This window comes from Sorex araneus, chromosome 4, assembly GCF_027595985.1.
Source record: "Sorex araneus isolate mSorAra2 chromosome 4, mSorAra2.pri, whole genome shotgun sequence".
Classification (NCBI taxonomy): domain Eukaryota; kingdom Metazoa; phylum Chordata; class Mammalia; order Eulipotyphla; family Soricidae; genus Sorex; species Sorex araneus.
Genome location: NC_073305.1, coordinates 46,887,938 through 46,907,790, shown reverse-complemented (window position 1 = coordinate 46,907,790; position 19,853 = coordinate 46,887,938). Strand labels below are relative to the sequence as shown.

Genomic DNA, 19,853 nt, shown 5'->3' with positions numbered 1-19,853 from the left:
CCTGTGTGACTTTCTAGAAGGGCAGTAGGGCCACAGTTGAATGGGCAGGGAGTCCCTGAGTGATCAGGAGAATTGCTAGAATGTGCATATGGGGCCATGGGGACAGGGAATAGCTGGAGCTGGTGAGGACCCTCTGTCCCATCAGAGACAAACAGCTGGCAAAGAACAGCTCAAGAAAATGTCGGGAGCTACATGAGCCCGTGAGGGCAAGGTCTGACTTGCAGGAGAGAGGGAGGTCACATAGCCTCATCCCAGATGCCCACAGAAGGAGGGGAGAGAGTGTTCACAGCCGCAGACTCGCTGATCAATACTGAGAGTACCCTCCCTCCCTTGCCCCTAAGGCCTCCTGTGCCCAGTCCAAGCACCGCCCCCCCTCCGGCCCCACTCCTGACTCATGCCTGCCTTTCCTCTCCCTGGCCTGCTCCCAACCACCCAGACGCAGCTGGCTTGGATTTTCAGGCAAGACCTGAGTGGTTTGTCACAAATTGCTGAATCCACATCCTGATCCTCCCGAGGTCTCTCTGTGTCTCTCTCAGCATGTCTCTCCCTCTCCCTCTGCCTTGCCAAAGCTCCTCCTCCCTCATTTAGAAATTAAGACCTCAGCAAGATGGTGCTTAGGAGCTGCCAGGCTTGGCTTGGGAGGCTGTGGTGGTGGTAGGTGGGGGAGAGTCCCGCCAGCTGGTTGGGACATAGCAGCAGAGGACTCACCCCGTCCAGAGTCTCAGTGGCCTGCCCCAGTGTAGCTTGCCAAGCCCCCTCTTGTTGCCAGGAACCCCGAAAGGGTACCCCTGCAGAGAGAGGGTCTGGCTGGATCCCATCCCTGTCCTACTCTCTCCAATAAGCCCTCTGTTGGCCCCTAGTCCGCATGTGGAAAGCAGAAAGCCAAAACTAACCACAAGAGAGGCTCCCGGAGAGTCCCAGGCAAGGGCTAGGGAGGTGCCACTGTTCATGAGGTGACTTTAGTATAGTTTTTTTGTTTTGTTTTGTTTTGCTTTGATTTTTGGGTCACACCCGGTGATGCTCAGGGGTTACTCCTGGCTCTGCACTCAGGAATCACTCCTGGCAGTGGTCAGGGGACCATATGGGATGCTGGGAATCGAACCTGGGTCGGACACATGCAAGGTAAATGCTCTACCCACTGTGCTATCGCTCCAGCCTCCAGGAGGTGTCTTTGGGCCCAGACCAGAGCATCTCACGCTCCATTGGCCCATTTGAGGAACAGAGTGTGGGTTCTTAGAGGTCCTACAGTCTGTGAAAGGCCCCCTGAGGCCTGACCATTTCCAGAACAGCCACGTGGGATCCCACCTGCCAGATTTGGAGCTTCTTTGGGAAGGGGTCCAGAGTCCCTGCAGCCACGGTTTCTCTCCACAGTGACCAGGTGGCCCCTTCCTCACTCCCATGCCCAGGCAGTGATGCCACCATCCAGCCCTTCTGAAGGGCCTAATCCCATCCCTGTCCCACTTCCTGCCCCGCCACACAGGTGGCACCTTCCACCAAGACTGCTGTTCCTCTCACTTGCCTTCCCCATGACTACCTCATGCTGGCAGAGGAGAGAAAATGCTCCACCAGGAAACCCTGGTTGGGGGGGAAGGGACAACCCCCCAACTCAGTCCCTTTGTGTGACCTGAGGAGTTAGCACCCCAGTTCTGTGTCCCCCCCAAAGCTGGGGGCCTCCTGTCTTGGTGTCCAGCCTTCACCATGACCCCAGGTAGCAGATTCCATTTTATCTTTTTAAGGCCACACCAGCAGTACTCCAGAACCATTTCCAGCTCTGTATTCAGGGGTCCATGCATTGCCAGGATTTGAATCTGGGCCTCCTGTGTTCTAACATGTATTATCTCTCCAAGCCCCTCCTCATTGATATTAGTGGATCACTTGCTCCCCCTGGGTCAGAGCCATTGTAGATTCCAGAGATGACTGGGCTGAGAAACACCATCCTCCGCCAAGGGCCTGGACAGCCTAAGTGCGTGTGGATGGTGTTTGAGGGGAATGGCCTGACTTCTGAAGCAACAGATGGAGGCTGAGAGGGAATCATCACCCCTCGGCCACTACCATTAGTGGGATAGTTTCTATCCTTGCTCCCTGCCCCACATCACTGAAGTTCTGGGAACAAAGAGAAGCCTCGAGGGCCCTGGCTCCTGGGAGAGTAGCGAGGAATGTAATGTCACAGGTGCCGGGCGCGGAGGGCCCCGTGCAGCCAGCGTGAAGAGATCTGGCTGTTTCCTGGCAGAAAGCCTCCCTCCTCTCTTTGTGGCCAAGGGACTCGGGGAGAAGTTCCAGAGTGGCAGCACCACCTGAGGGGTTTATGAAATGGGCTCCCTGGGGACCTTTCTGGGGACCTTCCAGCCCCTCAGAGCAGGTTGCTCCTGCTGGCCCTGCAGCAGACACACTTGGCCTCCTCAGGAACCAAAGCACAGCCTCCTTCTTCTTCTTCTGTCTTCCAGAGGCAGCAGACGACAAGCTCACTGCCCCTCTAAGGAACTGCAGCCATCAGCTAGACAAAGGGATAGACCGGTCAAGTTCTGCCCTTGCCTCCACCCCCTAATGACACACAGAGGCAAATCCACTCCAGAGCTGATGAGCAAAAATCAAGAGATTCAGGGCTGGAGTACAGAGGGTAGGGTGTTTGCCTTGCACATGGTCGACCCAGGTTCGATCTGCAGCATACTAAATGGTCCCCCAAGCAGTGCCAGGAGCAATCCCTGAGTGCAGGGCCAGGAGTAATAGCATTTCCTAATGTGGCCCCCCAAACAAAACAGTAACAATAAAAACCCTACAAAAATGTCAAGGGATGCTTTTAGCAGAAATAGCAGGTTCCAGGACCTTCCTCAGTCCATTGCTTGGTACTTCCTGTGGTCTGACCTTGACCTCTCTGAGCCCTTCCTTTCCTGTCTATCAGCATTCACAGTGTCACTCAGGAGCCCTCTTGAAAGGAGATGGATGGAGCCGTGGACATGCCCCTGGAGAGAGCTCCCCCCTACACTGTCTCAGGGAGCAGCTGACCTCACACGGCAGACACGGCCCTGGCCTACTGCCTTCACTCACCGTGTCACATATCCCTCTGTGCCTTAGTTTCCTTACTTGCAAATAAGCAAGTTAGGGACAGGTGGTTTCTGTCTTCATCTGTTGCCACACACAACAAATGAAGGGCAAGGAGCAGCCAGGAAGCCCTTTCCAGGCCTGGATGGGGAGGCCCGAGCCCGCTCTTCTCCTCTACAGAGGGCTGGGGGGTGCCCATCAGAGGAGGCAATTTGCCGTGGCCATTCCACTGAGACGCTGTTGGGCGTTAGGGGGTGATGGAAGGCCGCCTCTGCCTCGCCCCCCGACACTCTCCCCTTCCACCTGGAGGCAGAAAAGCACGGCTGGTGGCGGAGAGTTAGAGCTGCTGTCAGTGCAGGCCCGGGGCTCTGAGGAGACTTGTATTTATTTGGAAGCCATTCAGACACCTAATGCTCTTCTGAGGGGAGAATTGCTCTCCTTTATTTGTTCTCATTTTCTTTTGCCAGAATGAAAGAGAAAGCCTAGGGCGAGGGCAAACCCTGAGTCCGGGCCTTAGCGCCACCTACCACCTGCACACAGAGGCAGAGGGCTAGTAAGGGGCCTCCCATCCCGCTGGCCTGAAGTTCTGAGGCCTCTAAGGGCCTCAAGGCTGAGAAGGGTTGGGGCTCAGAGAAAGGAATGAGCTTGCCCTGCCCTCCCCTGCCCTGCCCCGCCCAGCTGGGTCCTCCATTTCTGCTTCTGGAAAACAAACAGCTCTGATGAGAGCTCTGGAAAACTCCTGACTCTCCTGATCAGCTCTTGGTGGGAATGTGCCTCAAGACGGGGCTCCAGTGGGAGCAGGTCTCTGGCTGGGTACCCGTGGGCATGTCCATGATGTCTGAGCTGGAAGGACTTAATCAGGGCAGCTGAGCTGGGGAAGGTGACCCTAGGGTTCCTGTCCTCATGCAACTGAGGGTCCTCCTCCAGGATGCAGGTCTCCTGGGCTCCCTGAATCTGGGGTGCAGGAGCAGACAGGCAAGTTCTGGCATCCCACAACTCATGACCTCTGAGGACACAGGCACCATTGCCCTCTCTCTGCTAGAAGCCCCCAGATCTGTGTTTCCCAGGAAGAATTCCAACAAGGCAAAGTGCAGCCTGGACAGACAATTTTCTCAGTTTTCTGTAATTCTGGTCAGGCCTTAGCTCAAACCCCCGGGTGCTCTTCCCCACACCCCCAGCCACTAAACCCTCCCTGTCCTTCTGCATCAGGTTCAAGGTCCCTTCCTCCAGCAAGTCCTCCCTGACCACCCAGGCATCATAGCGAGGGGCCACCAAACATGGTCAGTGATTGTGTGGAAGCTCCTAGAAGGACTTTGATCTGTTGGGAGATGGGGTATCATATGATTACACTTGGGAGCCACACTGCATCTACACCCATGCTCAGGCAGGGGTGTTTGTAGGAACACCACCCCAACCCTGGATGTCCCCAAGGAAAAACCAGAAAGCCGTAGGAGCCCCTGGCCATCAGCTTATATGTGAATTGTGTCCTAACACAGTGACCATGGAGTCCAGCCCAAAGGGGGCAGAGAATACGCACATCAGAGGGGACAGATAGAGCCTTCTGATCCAGAAAGACACTTGCCAAGCCTGGTCCAGCTCAGCTGCCCCAAGCTGGTGCAGGGAAGGTAGACTCAGGTTGTGTTTGGCCTCAGTGCTTCCCTCCTTGATGTGCCCACTCCATCCTGTTTGTTTTGCAAAGTCAAACTGGAATCCTTCCTCCTTTCCCAAGAAGCCTCCCCTGATTGCCGCTATGAGGGACCTGTACTTCTTGGAGCTGCCTGAGCATATCCCTGGCTTCACTCCAGTAAGTTCATGCCAGGCACTGAGTCCTGCCTCCTGCCCTCAGGGTATGGCATGCATTGGGACTTCAGGACCACCTCTGCCAAGTGGGTACCATGTCTCTCATACAGTCAAAGAAGGAGGAAAAACAGAGTGACTTCCTGCAAACCTGTGATATGTGATGCCAATGCCAACACTTCCTGTGCCCAGGACAGACCCCTCTGGTCATCTCCCAGCCTCCTGGAGCCACTCTTCAACCATCCGTGTGCCTGTCAATGACCTGGCTATGTGGAGGCCCTGAGGAGCTTACAGGGAATAGGGACACTTGGGTCCTAGCTTGAAAAAAGTTCCTGAACCCATGGCAGAGGCAGCTGTGTATGGATGGCAGAGTGGTGGAGACAGGAAGTGGGGGCTATGTTTGGGGAGGCCTGCATAGCTGAGTGGGAAGGTCCAGGAAAGTTTCCTGGGATAAGTGGCATTTATGCCCGTAACTACTCTGGATTCTATGGTGGAGGCGAAAGGAGGGATTCTAGATGGCACTGCAGGGGAAGCCCTGAGAAGACAAGGAACAGTCCAGTCCCTGGGTTTATGGAAGGGCAAAAGGGTGGTTCACCGGAGCTGGGCACTCTAGGGTGTATCTGATGTCCCTAGTAGGTCTCCAGCCTCTGCCCTTATTGTGCAGCGTAAGGACTTGCTTATTCCTTGCTTATGTCCATGACTTGCTTGGCACATAGTAGGTTTTCCATGAAGATCCGTCCATCTCTTCCAGACCCCTTAGCTGCCTGTAAGCCCACAGGCAGAAGTGACATCTGCCTAGCCCCCTCCAGGCAGGGTCCCTCCCACAGTCTGCAGCCTTCCCACTCCCCTCAGACAGGCCCCATGGACCATGCAGGCCAGGTGGGTCAGCCCTGGCTGCTGAACCCATCAACATGCCTGCCAGAAAACCCCCTACGCCTGAGAGGATGCTTTTTTTCCTCCCTTGATCTGAACCTGTGCGGGAGCAGCCACCAGGAACCGGGATGTTGTGAGCCTCAGAAGTTGGAATGTGTAAACTCTTACTACCCATTTACTCTTAATTACCTCCCTCCTTATTTGTCTTCCTTTAACGGCCTGTCAACCCAAATCTCCCGCCTCTCCCTCAGCGCCAGTGGCCTCAATTAGGTGCACATCTGTGGAGGCTGGAACCGTAATGCCCAACAACAAATGCCCACTTGCTGCATCGTGCTTGGACGATCCAACTGCCCCCTGGCCTGGGCACCTTGAGGGATAGTACTGTTGTCTAGGTATCAAAGGACAGGAAACCACCCCTGACTCTTCCCAGGGAGGCAGACTTACCCCAAAGCACACCCAGGAGCGTGGTTCCCCAGGGCCAGGGGCACGGGCAGTGTCTGGCAGACACACGGGGGGGCGGGGGGGCTCTCGAAGTCCTGGTGAGGAGAGCTATGAAAAGGGCTAGGAGGGGCTGCTTAGCCCAGGTTTGTTGAGTCTTCCACGTAGGACACACCAACCCCCATTCTGTCCAACCTGGATGAATCACCTTGCTCAGACGCTCACAGGTTTGGGGTGGGGGACACAAATGCAACTGATGGGCCCTGCTTCCTGTCAACTGAGTTGATCTGGCATTTGCCAGAGTTCATTAGACCTGGTTTTCACCAGACCTATCCTGTCAGGGGCTTGGGGCTCAGGGTCTCATCCTGCCCTATCCTCTTCCAGTAATGAGTTGGGTTCATAGTTTGGGGTCCCTTGGTAAACTTCAGTCTGGGTCCTGATGACTTAGGTCAGGGGAACAGGAAGCTCTAAAGTGGTTTGCTGGGGCAGCGAGATAGCACAGTGGTTAAGGCACTTGCTTTGCATGCAGCTGACTCTGGTTCAATTCCCAGCACCTCATATGGCCCCCTGAGCACTGCCCATCAAGAGTGATCCTCGAGCAACCCTGGGCACTGCTGGGAATAGCCTAAAAATAACACAAAATGTGGTTTCCTGCTCAAACAATAGCTAGAGTGTAGGGCAGGATGGAGGGGGACAGCCCAGGCTGCACTGCAGAGCAAGTGAGGTTTGTCCTAAACCCTGTTTCCAGCCCCCAAGCTCTGTTCCCCCAAGTCTAATCTAGGTGGTCACCTCTCTCGTCTTGTGGCTGCCTTGTGAGGAACAGAAGGGAACCTGTCCCGATGTCTGCAGTGGGGCCTCCTGCCTAGGTGGATGCCCCTCATTCCCTGTACTAAGCTCAGAACCTGTGGACAGACACTGTGGCACTGCCCTGTGCCACTCTGGTGGGACGCAGCACTTCTCCATCTGCTCTGGGGGCCCAGGGCCACCGCAAAGGCTCACAGGGATACTCTATCCTGGCAGGAGTCTCACTTTAACCAGCAACTGCTCCCTTTCTTTCTCACTTCTTCCTGGAAAGGGGGGTAAGCAGCACCCACCCTGGCATTCACAAGGGCAGAAACCAAGCTCTGCGAAGCCCATAAGCCGCAGCATTCAGAGCCAGTACCCATACACGTGCCCTTTGCCCCCCAGCAGCAGAGGGGTCCAGGCCCTCCAGGCCAGAGCAGATGGGCTTGTGCAGGATGAGAGTCCTGTCACTGTAGTGTAGAGGCTGTGTGAGCCTTGGGCACAGAGTTGGGATGAGCTGCTGAGAGTGCCTGCTTCGCTAGGGACGGAATGGCGGGGCTGCTGGGCTGCGGGGGTCCGTCTCTGTCCCTCTGGCCGGTGTCGCACCGGGAGCTAGGAGATCCCGGCCCTTTCTTTCTGCGGGCACCCAAGCTCCCTCGAGAGGACTCTTGGAGGTTGCAGGAGCAACTGGCGTGTGGGTTCAATACCCTCCCCTCTTTCCCGGCTCCGCTGAAGCCTGTCTTTTCACCAACGCAGCCCGTGACTCTCCAGGCCTTAAGCTCCTTGAAGGTCGAGCCCCCAGCAGGGTCACCGACGTCTGGACCCCGGGGCAGCGGGGTCCCGGAACTCTTAAGGGCGGGCGGCGGAGAGGAGCCCCGGGTGGCAGAGGCGGGGGCTGGGGCGCACAGCGGGGAGCGGCTCCGCAGCTGGGGCGCAGGGCGCGCGCGCTCGCGGGCCGGCAGGGCAGGCTCGGGGCTGCGCGGGGCCGAGGTGCGCGCAGGCCCGGGTGGGCGCGTGGCCGCGGCGGGGGCGCGCGGGGGCGGGCCGGCCGAGGGGAGGGCGGCGCCGGCGGGCTGGCGGCGGCCGCTATTTGAGCGCCAGTCCCGGGCCGGGCGCGCACAGCGCTTAGAGCCAGCGCCGCGGAGACCTCGCTACACGCGAGCCGCAGCGGCGCCGCGGCCGGTGCAGCCCCGAGCGAGGCCCCGCGCGCGGGAGCGGAGGCGGCGGCGAGACCGGATCGCCGCCCGCCGCCGCGCCCCCCCCCCCCCCGCCCCGCCGCCGCCGCCGCCGCCGCCGCCGCCGTCCCCCCTCCCCGCGGCGCCGCGTCTTGAATGGAAACATGGCGGTGCCGGCTCGGACCTGCGGCGCCCGCCGGCCGGCGGGGCCCCCGCGCCCGCTCTGGCTGCTGCTGCCCGCGCTGCTGCTGCCCGCGCCGCTCGCCGCCCCCGGCGCCGCTGCCTACAGCTTTCCCCAGCAGCACACGTAAGTGGCCGCGGCCGGCCGCACGACCTGCCCCCGGCCGAGCCCCGCGCCCCCGCGGCCAGCCCCGGGCCCGCCGCGAGCCCCACGCCGGGTCGGGGGCGCCGGGTCCCGCCGCCCGCTGTGCCCGGGGGCGGTGGCAGCGCCCGGCGCTTCTGGCTGCGTCGCGAAACTTCCCCGCGGTGCCCCTTTCTCCCCATCCCACCCCCGCCCCCGAGACGGGGCAGAGCCAGAGCTCCCGATCACGGGATGGGGTGAGGGTCCGAGCTTGCCTGTTGAGTCCCCTGACGCGGTCCGGGTGAGGTGAGGGGTGGGGGGCGGCCAGCGACCCCTGTCCTGGGGAGTTGGAGCGGTGCCTCTGCCCCACGTTTCCTGGCCGGTGGGAAGCGGGCGCTTGAGAGCCGGCGTGGGGGGCATCTCCACACCTGTCTTGATTGGCCTTTTCCTCGGAGGCAAGGATCGGATGCGGAGGATGCGAGCCCCTTCTGATGACACGGGCACGCTGACGGGGGTCAGTGTTCCCTGCTCCGGGGTGGAGGGACTCCACCTGGGGGCGGAGGGTCTCTTCTGGAGAGGCGCAAGTGCAGGGGTGGGGGCCCCCTACTGCCGCCGCCCACCGCATGTCTTGGCTCTGCCAACCGCTGTCTCCCCAACCCCTCCCCTCCCCAAGACCCGGGAACTCAGGGACTTCTCCCCTCTGGGTTGCCTGGCCACATGTGTCCATTGGCCTTTAGGACGGCAGTTATCTCCGCGTGCCCCAGCTTTATGTCAGTGTCCAGATTCAACCCCCTCAACACACCCCATGGCTTTGGAGAGTCGGAGCAAGCATCCCCCTTGCTCTGACCTATCTGCAGGTCTCAGGAGCCACCTGTCCTTGCGCTCACTTCCCCCCGGGCCAGGCCTGGGGCTTGGGAAATGTGGATCCGAGCTGCTGGTGCCCGAGGAAGGGGCTGAGCTCAGGGGAGGGGACAAACTGGCTCTGCGTCACTGGGCCGCTTCTACCCATGGGTGGGAGACCCTGGTTGTGCCTTAAAACCTGCCAACTCCTCCAGCTTTGCAGGTTCTGCCCATGAGGGGAAAAGGAAACTCGGGAACGGCGCGGAGTGGCTCTGTTTGTCATCGCTCTCCTTGCACAGTCTGGCTGTGCTCAGACGAGTGATCAGTTGGCAAATTACAGGTGCCGCACGGACGTGTCCTCTCTCAGCCGTCTGGATTTTTTGCGTGTGTCTGTGTGCGTGTGTGGAGGGTGGGGGCGGTGGCGTGCAGGGAGAAGAGAATCAAATCCTATGGAAGTTCAGGGCTCGTGGGTGCGAGATTGTCTTTCATCTGCCACGATGAAAATGGACTTAAGCCACGATGTTTCAAAAGCGCAAAAGCATTATGTTGTTGTTGTTCCTTTCTCCAAGCACCGACTGCCACGATTCTTTTCCCAGCCACTTCAGAGCTCCTGGGGTGAAGGTTTAGGAGCAGTCTCGTCTCTTTCCGTCTCGTACCTCCTCATGTCCTCTCCTTGCCGTCTGCAGTAGGTCACTGGCTGTCAGGTCTGCCCTGGAGGGCCCTTGCGAGTCCCGAGGGTGGACACCTGTCCCTCAGTCCCCAGCCAGAAGATGGTGAGGCGGGTGTGATGGCAGCGGCACATTTCCAGCTGGACGCGCTTCTCTTGTCGATAGAGTTGGAGCTAATTTGAGGGTTTGGGACATGTCTTGCAAACCGTAATTAGACAGTGGGGGTGGGATGGGGGCCGCGCAGCTCTGAGGGTCCAGGGGGAGGTGACTCATGTTGCGACGGCACGCAGGGTTTGCCGTGTCAGCCAGCGCCCTTCAGCTGCCCTGCTCCCGCAGATGCGGACGCCCATTGATCCTGGAGTGAAGCAGGGGAGGGGGGAACATTTCCCGTCCCTCAGTGGCTCCTTGGAGTTGGGTCTTTTGTTGAACTGAGGTGAAGAACCGTGGCGGCCTGGGGTGAGCCATGGCCTCCCTGAACTCTCCTGGGCCGCTAGGGCTGGGCTCGGCGGAGACATGGACACAGGTGGCTTTACGCAGTGGGACGTGGGACCCTCTACCCTATGGCAGTGGGTGACACTCCCCCCCACACACCGGGCGGAGAGGGTCCTTGATGGGAATGTCATTTCCTTATTAGTGTCTGGCAGGGTGACAGGCCCAGCCTCCCGCACCGCTGGTTTTGAAACCGATGTGGTTTGGCGTCCACAGACCACACTATCTCTGTAGTGGCCTGACCCCGGGCAGCGGAGGAGGGCAGAGGACTTCGGGGCTTAGATTTCCGGGAGGCGGAGTGGGTAGGGGGAGGCTCACCCCACCTGGACCAAACAGGGAGGAGGCCATGTGTGTGCAGGGACATGCGTGTGCTTGTGGTGTCTGCGGGTGAGTTGGCGGAGACGCCACATGCTCCCCGCCACACACTGTTCCTCTCTTCTCCCTGTGTTCGCCTCGGCCCTAGCCATCAGCCCTGCACCGTGGCTCCCCCACCCCCATCCTCTGAGTCTCTTTGCTCTCCCCCTGGTACCCCCCACCCCCGCCGCACCCTTCTTCATCTCCGCCTTGCTCCCTGCTCCTGCATTCTTCTCATGCCTCTGCCCGACCCACCTCTTTGTCGTCTCCCTGGGACCTCTGGTCCCTATTCTCTGGCATCCTGGGTTTCTCCAGCCCCTGGTTTGTGGGGATCCGGCTGGGTGCGGGGTGGAGCCCTTGGCTATGGGCACCCTTTTTGTCCCTGTCTGCCCCAGTGGGGGCTCTGGCCAGTGCCTCTCTTCCTTTGAGAGAGGTGTTGGGGGGGAGGGAGCGGAGAGGAGCCTGAGGGCCCCCCAGTAGATTAACGACAGCTGAGTGTGTGTGCTCCTTTTCCTCAGTGCCCACGACAGGGCATGCGTCAGTCTAGCTACGGTTAATGGTGGGTGACGTGTGTCTGTCTGGGCCTGTGAGCCCACATCTTTACCTCCCCGTGCCTCTCCCTGTTGGGGGGGGCAGCATCACTAATCTGAGCCCCCTATATCCCCCAACAACCTGCCGCAGCTCTTGCAGGAGGGAGGGGTGAGGCTTGGCCGTCTGCTGCCAATAGTGCCGCTGCCACATAATGCTGCCAGGTGCTCACGACCCCCAGAGTGGAGGATTGGGGAGGGCGCCCTCGGCTGCCCCTCCCCCAGCTTTTTTGGGTACTTCCTCCTGAGACGAGATCAGCCCCTCTTTTAAATTGAGGTCCCTTATAATCTGTGAGGGAGTCTCCCTCAGGTTCAAAGTCACACTCTGCCCCCCGGAAGGGCCTGGCTCACCAGTGTGGGGACCCTTCTACACTCTGCCTCCCCCCCATCTCCCCCTTGCCCATGTGCAGGGGCACTGCCCATTCCACCCCACTAGTGTGGCTGGGAGATCTTGCCAGCTGTCGGGAAGAGGCAGCCAGGAACCTCCTGGGCATCAGGTTTAGACGGGTGAGGACTCAAGCTTTTGTTTCCAGAGGATGTCGTCTCCATTGAAGGGAGGTGGGGAAAGGGACACTGTGCCTGCCTCAGTTTCCTCAGATGTGATCAACTGATCCGTGGAAGGAATTAATGGGGGAAGGTGCCTCTGGAGAACCATTAGGATTCTGGGTGGAGACCCTGGTAGCTGTGGTCAACCTTAGCATTGACCCTGCACTGGCCTCATGGCCCTTGCCAGCCAGTCTTCACATTGCCTACGGACCAGGCACCTTCTGGACTTCTTCCTGTCCTGCATGTCCTCCTTCAGGGCCTCGTCCTGCATCTTCAGCCACCTCCACTTGTACCCTAAACTCAAGTTGTGCCCGCCACATGGGGTATCAGTTCCATGAGTGGGGAGGGACCCCAATGTCCAGCTTGACTATTGGCGGGGAGATCTCCAGACTGGTGTGACCAGACCCCTGCTCACATAAGTCCTTGAGTTCAGAGCCCATGAACATGCCCATTCCACAGACCGGGAGACTGAGGCCAGAAAGGTTTAAGGGACCAGCCCATAGCCCCACACATATACAGACTCTCCTCAGGGGGTCCAGGAGTTTGGGAATAAAGACTCAACCCTGTGTCTTTGTGGCTTGTGTTTTGTTATTTAGTTAGTTAGTTGCAAACCCAGAGCCTCACGTGCAAAGGTATGTCACACGCCTGTGTATGTCCATGCGCCACCTCCCTGGCCCCAGCCCAGGTCTGTGGAAGAGAATGGGGAGTCACGGCTGGGGGAGGCCCTCCAGGTGTCACCTTTCCCACTCAGTTTTGTAGATCGGAGCCCTAGTGGGGACCCCTGCCTAGTGCTTTCCCCTCTTTGAGACTTTCATGCTTGGGCCTGGCCCTGGCACAGGGGGGCAGGCGGACCGGTGCTCAGACGCCCTGTCCTGTCCCCATGGAGATGAAGGTCATGGGGTAGCGACTATGAGTGGAGGCGGGAGGCTGCATCTCTCAGCAGTTTATCAGGCCAGAGGGGACTTCAGACCACCTTGTCCAGGGCTTGGGTTGGCCTGCAGTGTGCACCGGGCAGGGGTGGTGGTGAGGGGGTGCTGGGTACCCACATTCTCGTTGTTAGTTGGGGGTCAGGGGAAGCAGGCAGGCCCGTGGTCCATGTGCACAATGAGGGTGGTCTCTCCCCTCCCCCCTTTCAGCAGCCCACTCCCCCCAACTGCTGTTCTCCTTCCAAGCGCTCGGGATGAAGATGGGTCCCAGGACAAAGGAGGAACGGGGGGCCGTGTCTCCTGGGGGGGGGCACAGTGGGAGGGTCGCCTCAGTGTGGGGCAGAGGGTGGGGGGATTTTCCCCTTTCGACCTCAGCCCTCCAGCCAGCTGGCCTGCTTCTCTGGTGTCAGGTTGGGTTTTTCCCTGGTGCCTCCTGTCTAAACAAGAAGCTACAGAATCGATATTCGTATTCCCAGAGGAAGGTGTGTGTGGTTTTTGCTCTCTTCCTCTCCCTCTCTTGTCCCCAGTAACCTGAGGAGCCTCTGACTGCCTGTGGCTATAGGGAGTTGGCAGGCAGGTGACCCTGTGGATAGGGATGTCCCTGGGGGACTGGTTAGGTCCCCACAAGGATCTCTTTGAGCCATTGCAAGGAGCTAGGGGTGCATGGTGGGAGCCGCCTCCTGGGGCAGACCCTGGGCCACCATGCCTGGGGTCACCCTGGTCCTATTCTGGGGCCATCAGCCTCTCTCCCACCCCTACTGCTGGTGCCATTGACGGAGCCCCCAGGGGTGATGGGGATGGGGCCTCAGTGTAAGAAGCCCTGTCTAGCAGGGAAAGGGTTGGATGTCTGCAGGTTGAGGCTCAGAGAGCGCCCACTGGGGTTGTCTTGGTCCCAGGGGTCTCTATAAAGGTGAACTCTGCCCAGTGCTGTCAGCTGCACCTTGGTTAATGGTGACCTTGGACCAGCTACTTCCTGCCCCAGGCCTTGGTTTCCTCCTTCAGCTCTTCCTGCGGCTCTGACATCCCCAGGTCCCCTCCTCCCCTCACCATCCTGCTCCAGCCTCCTGCGCTGGGCTCTGACCACGCCTTGGGGGCCTCCAAACTGCTTCTTAGACTGACCCATTTTGTGCTCTGATCAGCCTAATTGCTGAACAGAGAGGGAGGGACCTGGGAGGTCTTACCTGCTGATTCATAATCCTCTCTAGCCTAGGAAATGGCTCTCCTTACACAGGGAGGTGAAAGGGGGAAAAGCTGGCCCCACCCCCACAGTCTCTGGATGCTGTGCTCCCCCCACCCCATGCTCCCTCTCTTCCCTGCACCCCCATCTTTCTGGACCAGCCGCTCTGGGTGCATATGAAGACTTTGTGACACCTCTCACCAGTTGATGACCTTGGGGACTTTCTCATCTTCTCTTGGTGTTGGGGTCTCATTCTGTAAGCCAGGGTTCCTTTGATGGAAAGTTGAAGGGTAGAAGGTCACATGGGACAGGTTGGTATAGTAAGGGCTTGTGGCCCCTGACCTAATCTCTAAAGGGTCTCCATCTCGCAGTGTCTGCACCCCCAGCGCCCCGCCCCCCTTCTTCAGGAATTACTCCTAGTGGTGCGCAGGGAACCATATGGGATGCTGGAGATTAAACCTGAAGCAGCCTGTGCAAGGAAAGCTCCCTACCTGCTGTACTATCTCTCCAGCCACCCAGCCGCCCTTTCTGCCCAGCACAGCACCCACCTCCCAGCCAGGCCCTTGGGTCAGGCACCCAAGACCCAGTTATTCTTTCTGGGTTTCTTCCTGTGCACATGTTAGATGTGTGTTAGCATGCTTTGTGTCTTTGCAGACCTGTGCATGTGGGTGGGAGTGGAAGCATGTGCTGTGCGTGTTCACTGTGTTCGATTGCCTGCGGGCACATGTGGAAGCATGTTCCCAAATGCATGTGCATTCACATGCTGTTTATAGACAGATGTGCAGGGACCATGTCTGCACGTACCCAGCACTCAGGTGATGAGTGCTGTGTGTGGAAGAAGGCAGCCGTGGGCATGTGTGCACAGCTTATCGGTCTGTCCCAGAATGTGCTTCCAGTGTTCACCTTTTGCACCTGCCTTTGAGGTTAGTGCCAGGACTCGGCTGGGTAGTTGCTGGCAGTGGGAAATAAAGATGCCTGGTTGTTAGGACCAGTGTTTTGCAAACTTTCATGTCAGGAACAGCCTGAGTTAAGGCTGAGCTGGAAAGTTTGATCACCTACCAACTGGCTCACTGACAGTCTGCAAAGGAAACACGGAGGCTGCATCCTTGTAATTCAAATTTTTGCAAATTGGATGGTATTTAGATGCTGTGGAAGGCTGGGACTCACGGAGTCCTTCGTGAAGGAAAGCAGATACTTGCTCCTTCCCTTGGAGAGCACCAGAGCCTCGGCCTGGAGGTCTGGACTCAGGCAGCGTGGGAACTTTGCTGTGTGACCTTGAGTTGACATTTCCCTCTGAGTGGGGTGCTTCTCATCAGTTGCTTGCCGACTGGCATCCCACGGAGCATCTGCTATAAGCTTGGGGGTTTTGCTCCCACAAGACATTTATGCTGACAGTTGTACAATTTGGGATTGAGAGCCATGACTGCCAGGGCGTGGGGTGGGGGTGCGGGGAGGGTTGGGGATACAGCTTAGAGATGGAGTGTACGCTTTGGGTTCAATCCCCAGCACCCCTCCTCCAAACCTTTGCGTTGTTGATCCCTGCATGTCTCTGTATTGGGGATACCCCCAGCAAAGCCTCTTCCTTTCAAGGAGAAATTTTTGTTTACCGGGATCTTCACTTGTAAAGCTCTTTGGGCTCAGGGCTGGCCATGAGGGCTGCGCTGTGATCCCCGATCTGATGGGTTCTGATGTCTGAGAGATTGGACATCTTTCTGACCTGTCATTCTCAGAGTCTGTGTGTTGTCGGTGCTGGGATGGCCCTGTGGCCTCTGCATTTCAAGAAGGGATTGTGCAAAGGACAGAGGTGACTGTGAAGGGCTTGGGAGGTGGGCAGGGCCCTGTGGGGAAGGGTGCCTGTGCCATCTGGACCTTCAAGGTACCCTGACCAGGGAAGGACACATCCAGCTACAGGAAGCCGTGTGCCGTCAAGTGCCTCACAGTACGGCCAGGGAAACTGAGTCTGCTGCCTGCACACAGTGGCAGGACTCCATTCTCAGTGCTCAACACAGGCTGCTCGGCCTTCCTTGCCATGTGCCCTATGTCATTACAGCTGGTTCTTTTCAATAAAAATAGGCTGGCATGGGATACAGGAGCAATCTGAATCCTCCTTTGGCACCCACTGCAGGGTAAAGTTCCTATGTGGTAGCCCCCGCCTCCTTTTTGGTGTACCTCTGGGCTAGATCCCGGAGGCCTCTACAGCTCTGGAGTCAGTGAGACTGGAGGGTACCCTTGAAGGGCCTCCTTTGTCCATGGAGGAGGGCACAAATGGGCGGTGTGTTCCCCGCATACGTGGGCCCCCTCCCCCCCAGCTCCCAGCCTGACGTGGCATTTCAGCCTTGCTCACTTCCCTCGCAGCCTGCACTCTCCTGCTGCAGGCGCTGCCTGAAATGCTGCATTTGAAGCCTTAAAGGTCAGGCCTAGAGCTGCCACCAGTTCCAACCAACAAACACAAAACACAAAACACCCCACCGCTGCCCTGCCCCCAGCGCTGTTATTAGAAAAGAGAAAAGTCGCTGTCTCCCTTCTGCTATGGTGTCTCACACTGAGGCTAGCGATGACCTGCTCCCCCCTCCCCCCGCCCCAGTGTGCTGTGCACAGAACTCACGTCTCAGCCCAGCCGTTGAGGCCCTGCCGGGGCTGTCTCTAGCGCTCCTGTCCCACCCTGTCCCACATGCGAGTCCCAAAGCAGCACTGGCCCAGCTGCCTCCAGCCTTTGCTTACTGTTCCCTCCAACTGGCTGGCTCCCCACATTCTGGGGCTTCTTCTCCAGTGCTGTGCCCTCTCCCCAGCTCGAGACCCAGTTCCCAAGGGCCTTCCAGGAGGCAGCCCAGAGTTAAGCCTGTGTAAGCTGGTAACGGGAAGTGTGTTGGGCTGTCTGGAGAAGAGGATCTGTCTGCAGAGCCCCTGGCAGCCCAGCGTGACTCTTCATCATGGTAAGGCCATTTCTCCTCTGACAGGAAGGCCAGAGGTGGGGAGGAGAAACTGTCATCGAGGACCAAGTTCTCCCCTGCACTTTGGCTGACCTCACTTTTGATGCCACTGTATATCCTTGGCTGAATTCCCTTGTGGCAACAAGAGGGCTGCCACAGCTCCAGACATCACATATACTAGACATTAGAAATAAAAGAAGGGATGTGTTCTCTGGGTTCTGCTTCAGAGGCCAAGAAACCTTGCTCAGAAACCCCTCCAAGTTTCCCTCTTACCACATTGGCTAGCGCTGGGTCACATGTCTACTTGGAACCAATCACAGGCTACTAGGAAAGTGTATTATGATTGGTTCAGGCTAATCAGGATTTACCCTTGAGCTACAGATGGGGTCACCTTGGGGCTGGAAGGAGGAAAAATTCTTGCAGACTTGGATGTTGTTAGCAAGAAGGCAGGAGGGGCTGGAGAATGGGGGGCATTGTTACTGTCGAGTCAGATCAGAGCCCTGAGTATCGGGGTTGGGGGCCGAGAAAGAAGGGGGGAGTGAAGGGTGATGGGAACGTGGAAGGGCATGAGCAGACCTTTGTAAAACCTCCAGCACTGTGATGTGGGGTGAGGGTCCTATTTCACACATGCTGGCAGGTGAGTTTGCCAATTTTAATTCCCGTTTCCCAGGTGAGAAAAATGGAGTCTTTGCTGGACTGGGTGAGGCTGAACTCAAGGGACAGGAGTGGAGGGGGCAGGACAGTCACCCGACCTGGGGTCTGAGCATTTAGCCACTGCTCCTCACAGCTCTTCTGCAGCTCAGAAGATACTTTCCTGATAGCCGCTGACCGCCGGCCCCTGGGGCATCCCCACACCCGTGCAGGGGCTGCCTTTATTTCAGTGGCGGTCCTTGGAGCACATTCCTGGGACACTGGCTTTCTTGAGGAGCCCAGGAGGGCTGAGAAGAGGCTGACAGGGCTAGAGAATATGGCTGACTGGGCCTTCCAGGGGCTCAGCTGAGGAAGTGACCCCTCACAGGAGGCATGGCCAGAGGGAGGCCCTAGCTCCCCAGGCCTGTTCACTGCCACTGTGAGAGGCTGGGGGCCCCCAGCAGGCTTCTCCTCACTGACCTGTGGTCTATGATCAATCCTGGGCCTTCCTGTGTAGGGGTGCTGTGCCCTGCCCCAGCTCTGGGTCCAGGCTGGGCATCAGACCCCATGGGCACAGATGGCAGAAGTCCTGGGCTCTGTCTGCTGCTGCATGGGATCCCCGCCCTCACTGGCCACTGTTCCCCATTGTCACCTAGGGGAGAGGGCTGGCTGGGCTGAGTCGCCCCTATCAGCTAGCCCGTGGAGGAAGGAGATGTACCCCACCTGGTCCCCTTACAGTCCTCCCAGCCTCCCACCCCCATCCCCACACCCAGGCCATGCCTTGAGGCATGAGGCAGGACACTTAGGGGAGAAGGTGGCAGTGCAAGTATGTCACCAGACCTTGGCTGGTGCACACCCCAAACTTAGGGGCTTGGCCTCTCCAGTGTCGTTTCTGGCCCAGCCTCCAGTCTCTTTACTCCCACCCCAGTTGTGGCCCGCACTCTAGCTCACTGTGGGAGTCTTGGTCAGCCCCTCTCCCCCTGCTCCCCCGATTCTGTGCCCTCACCGTTTCCCGAGAGGTGGTCCTTCACAGCTGCGAGACTGCTCCCCACCGCCCCTCTGTGGAGCTGCCATCTGTCTGCCCCACATTCGGGTGCTCGGGAACCCACTGGGTAGGTCCACTGGGCATCAGGGCAGCACAAGGTGGGGCCTGCCCCTCAGGTCTGAGTGCCCACCAGGGAACAGCATCTCCTGCCATGAGGGCTTCAGAAGCTTGGAGTGGCCCTGAGCTGGAGGAAGCTGGGGCAGGCCAGGTGGGCCTCCAGGGCCAGTTCTAGTGAGAGCCGCAACGAGTCCAGCTGCCCTCTGAGTGCCCCTGGGACCTGGAGCCTCCTCAAGGGCACCCTAGGCTGCCCCGCAGTACCCATGCCTGCCCTGCCCTGAACCTTACCTCGGCCCTCCCAGGGCTGTGTCTGCTGCAGAGGGCGAGGGCCGGGCGGGAAGCTGCAGCTCTGTGGAGCTCAGAGTTCCCCAGCAGCGAGGCTCAGCCCAGGGGACGCGACTAGAGGACAAGGATCTTTGACCTCATCTGGGATAGGCCCCCATACAGGGCACTGTTTGCTGGAGCCATTGAGGGACGAGGGACGGGCAGCCCCCAACCCCCTTCTGTGCAAGAGGCTGCCCTTGGGCTGAGGGATGAAGCAGGCTCTTGAATCCCCTGGGGTTATGTATATAATGGGGGGAGGGCGGAGGAGAGCAAATCACTCCATTTTTCCTGACCCCGTCCTCCATCCCGCTCCCCCCTTGCAAGACAGTGAAGAAACAGAAATGAGGTTGAATAAATAACCATGGTTCATGGCTTCGGGGTGTGTGTGTGTGTGTGTGTGTGTGTGTGTGTGTGTGTGTGTGTGTGTGTGTGTGTGTGTGTGTGTGTGTGTGTGTGTGTGTGTGTGCGTGCTTGTGTGTGTCTGTGTGTGTGCTGTGTGTATATGTGTGTGTGTCTGTGTGTCTGTGTGTGTGTGTGTCTGTGTGTGTAGTGGGACCCCCACATCTCACCATGTTCTGATCTACCCTTCTAGTGTTCGTCCCTTACCCATAGTCTCTGCCCGCCCCAGTCAGGACTGAAGAGATGCTGAGAGAGTCCCCCACCCCCTTCCTGTGGGTAATTCTCTGATGGAGGCACATGGCAAGGGGCCAGGGTATGGAAGGGAAGAAAATCACCCGTGTTGTAGCCCCAGTCTCCGGAGCTCCAGACAGGCCCCACCCCTCCCCTCTGCACCCCTGTGCAGTGCCTCCTGGCACCCACAATGCATGAGTTATCTACAGATTTCCCTAGGCGCCCCAAGACCTGGTGCCTTGCC

The 19,853-nt window shown here is 58.5% G+C and overlaps 1 protein-coding gene across 3 annotated transcripts in view; it reads left to right on the top strand.

Moving 5' to 3' along the window:
- Nucleotides 1–8,258: 8,258 nt before the first annotated feature.
- CACNA2D2 (calcium voltage-gated channel auxiliary subunit alpha2delta 2) overlaps nucleotides 8,259–19,853 on the top strand; it is a 136,473-nt gene continuing 124,878 nt past the window's right edge. For all 3 annotated transcript variants that reach the window (XM_055136517.1, XM_055136518.1, XM_055136519.1), the window contains exon 1: nucleotides 8,259–8,412. In XM_055136517.1, the coding sequence (XP_054992492.1) occupies nucleotides 8,270–8,412 (143 nt within the window). In that variant the 5' untranslated portion in view covers nucleotides 8,259–8,269. The remainder of the gene's footprint in view (nucleotides 8,413–19,853) is intronic.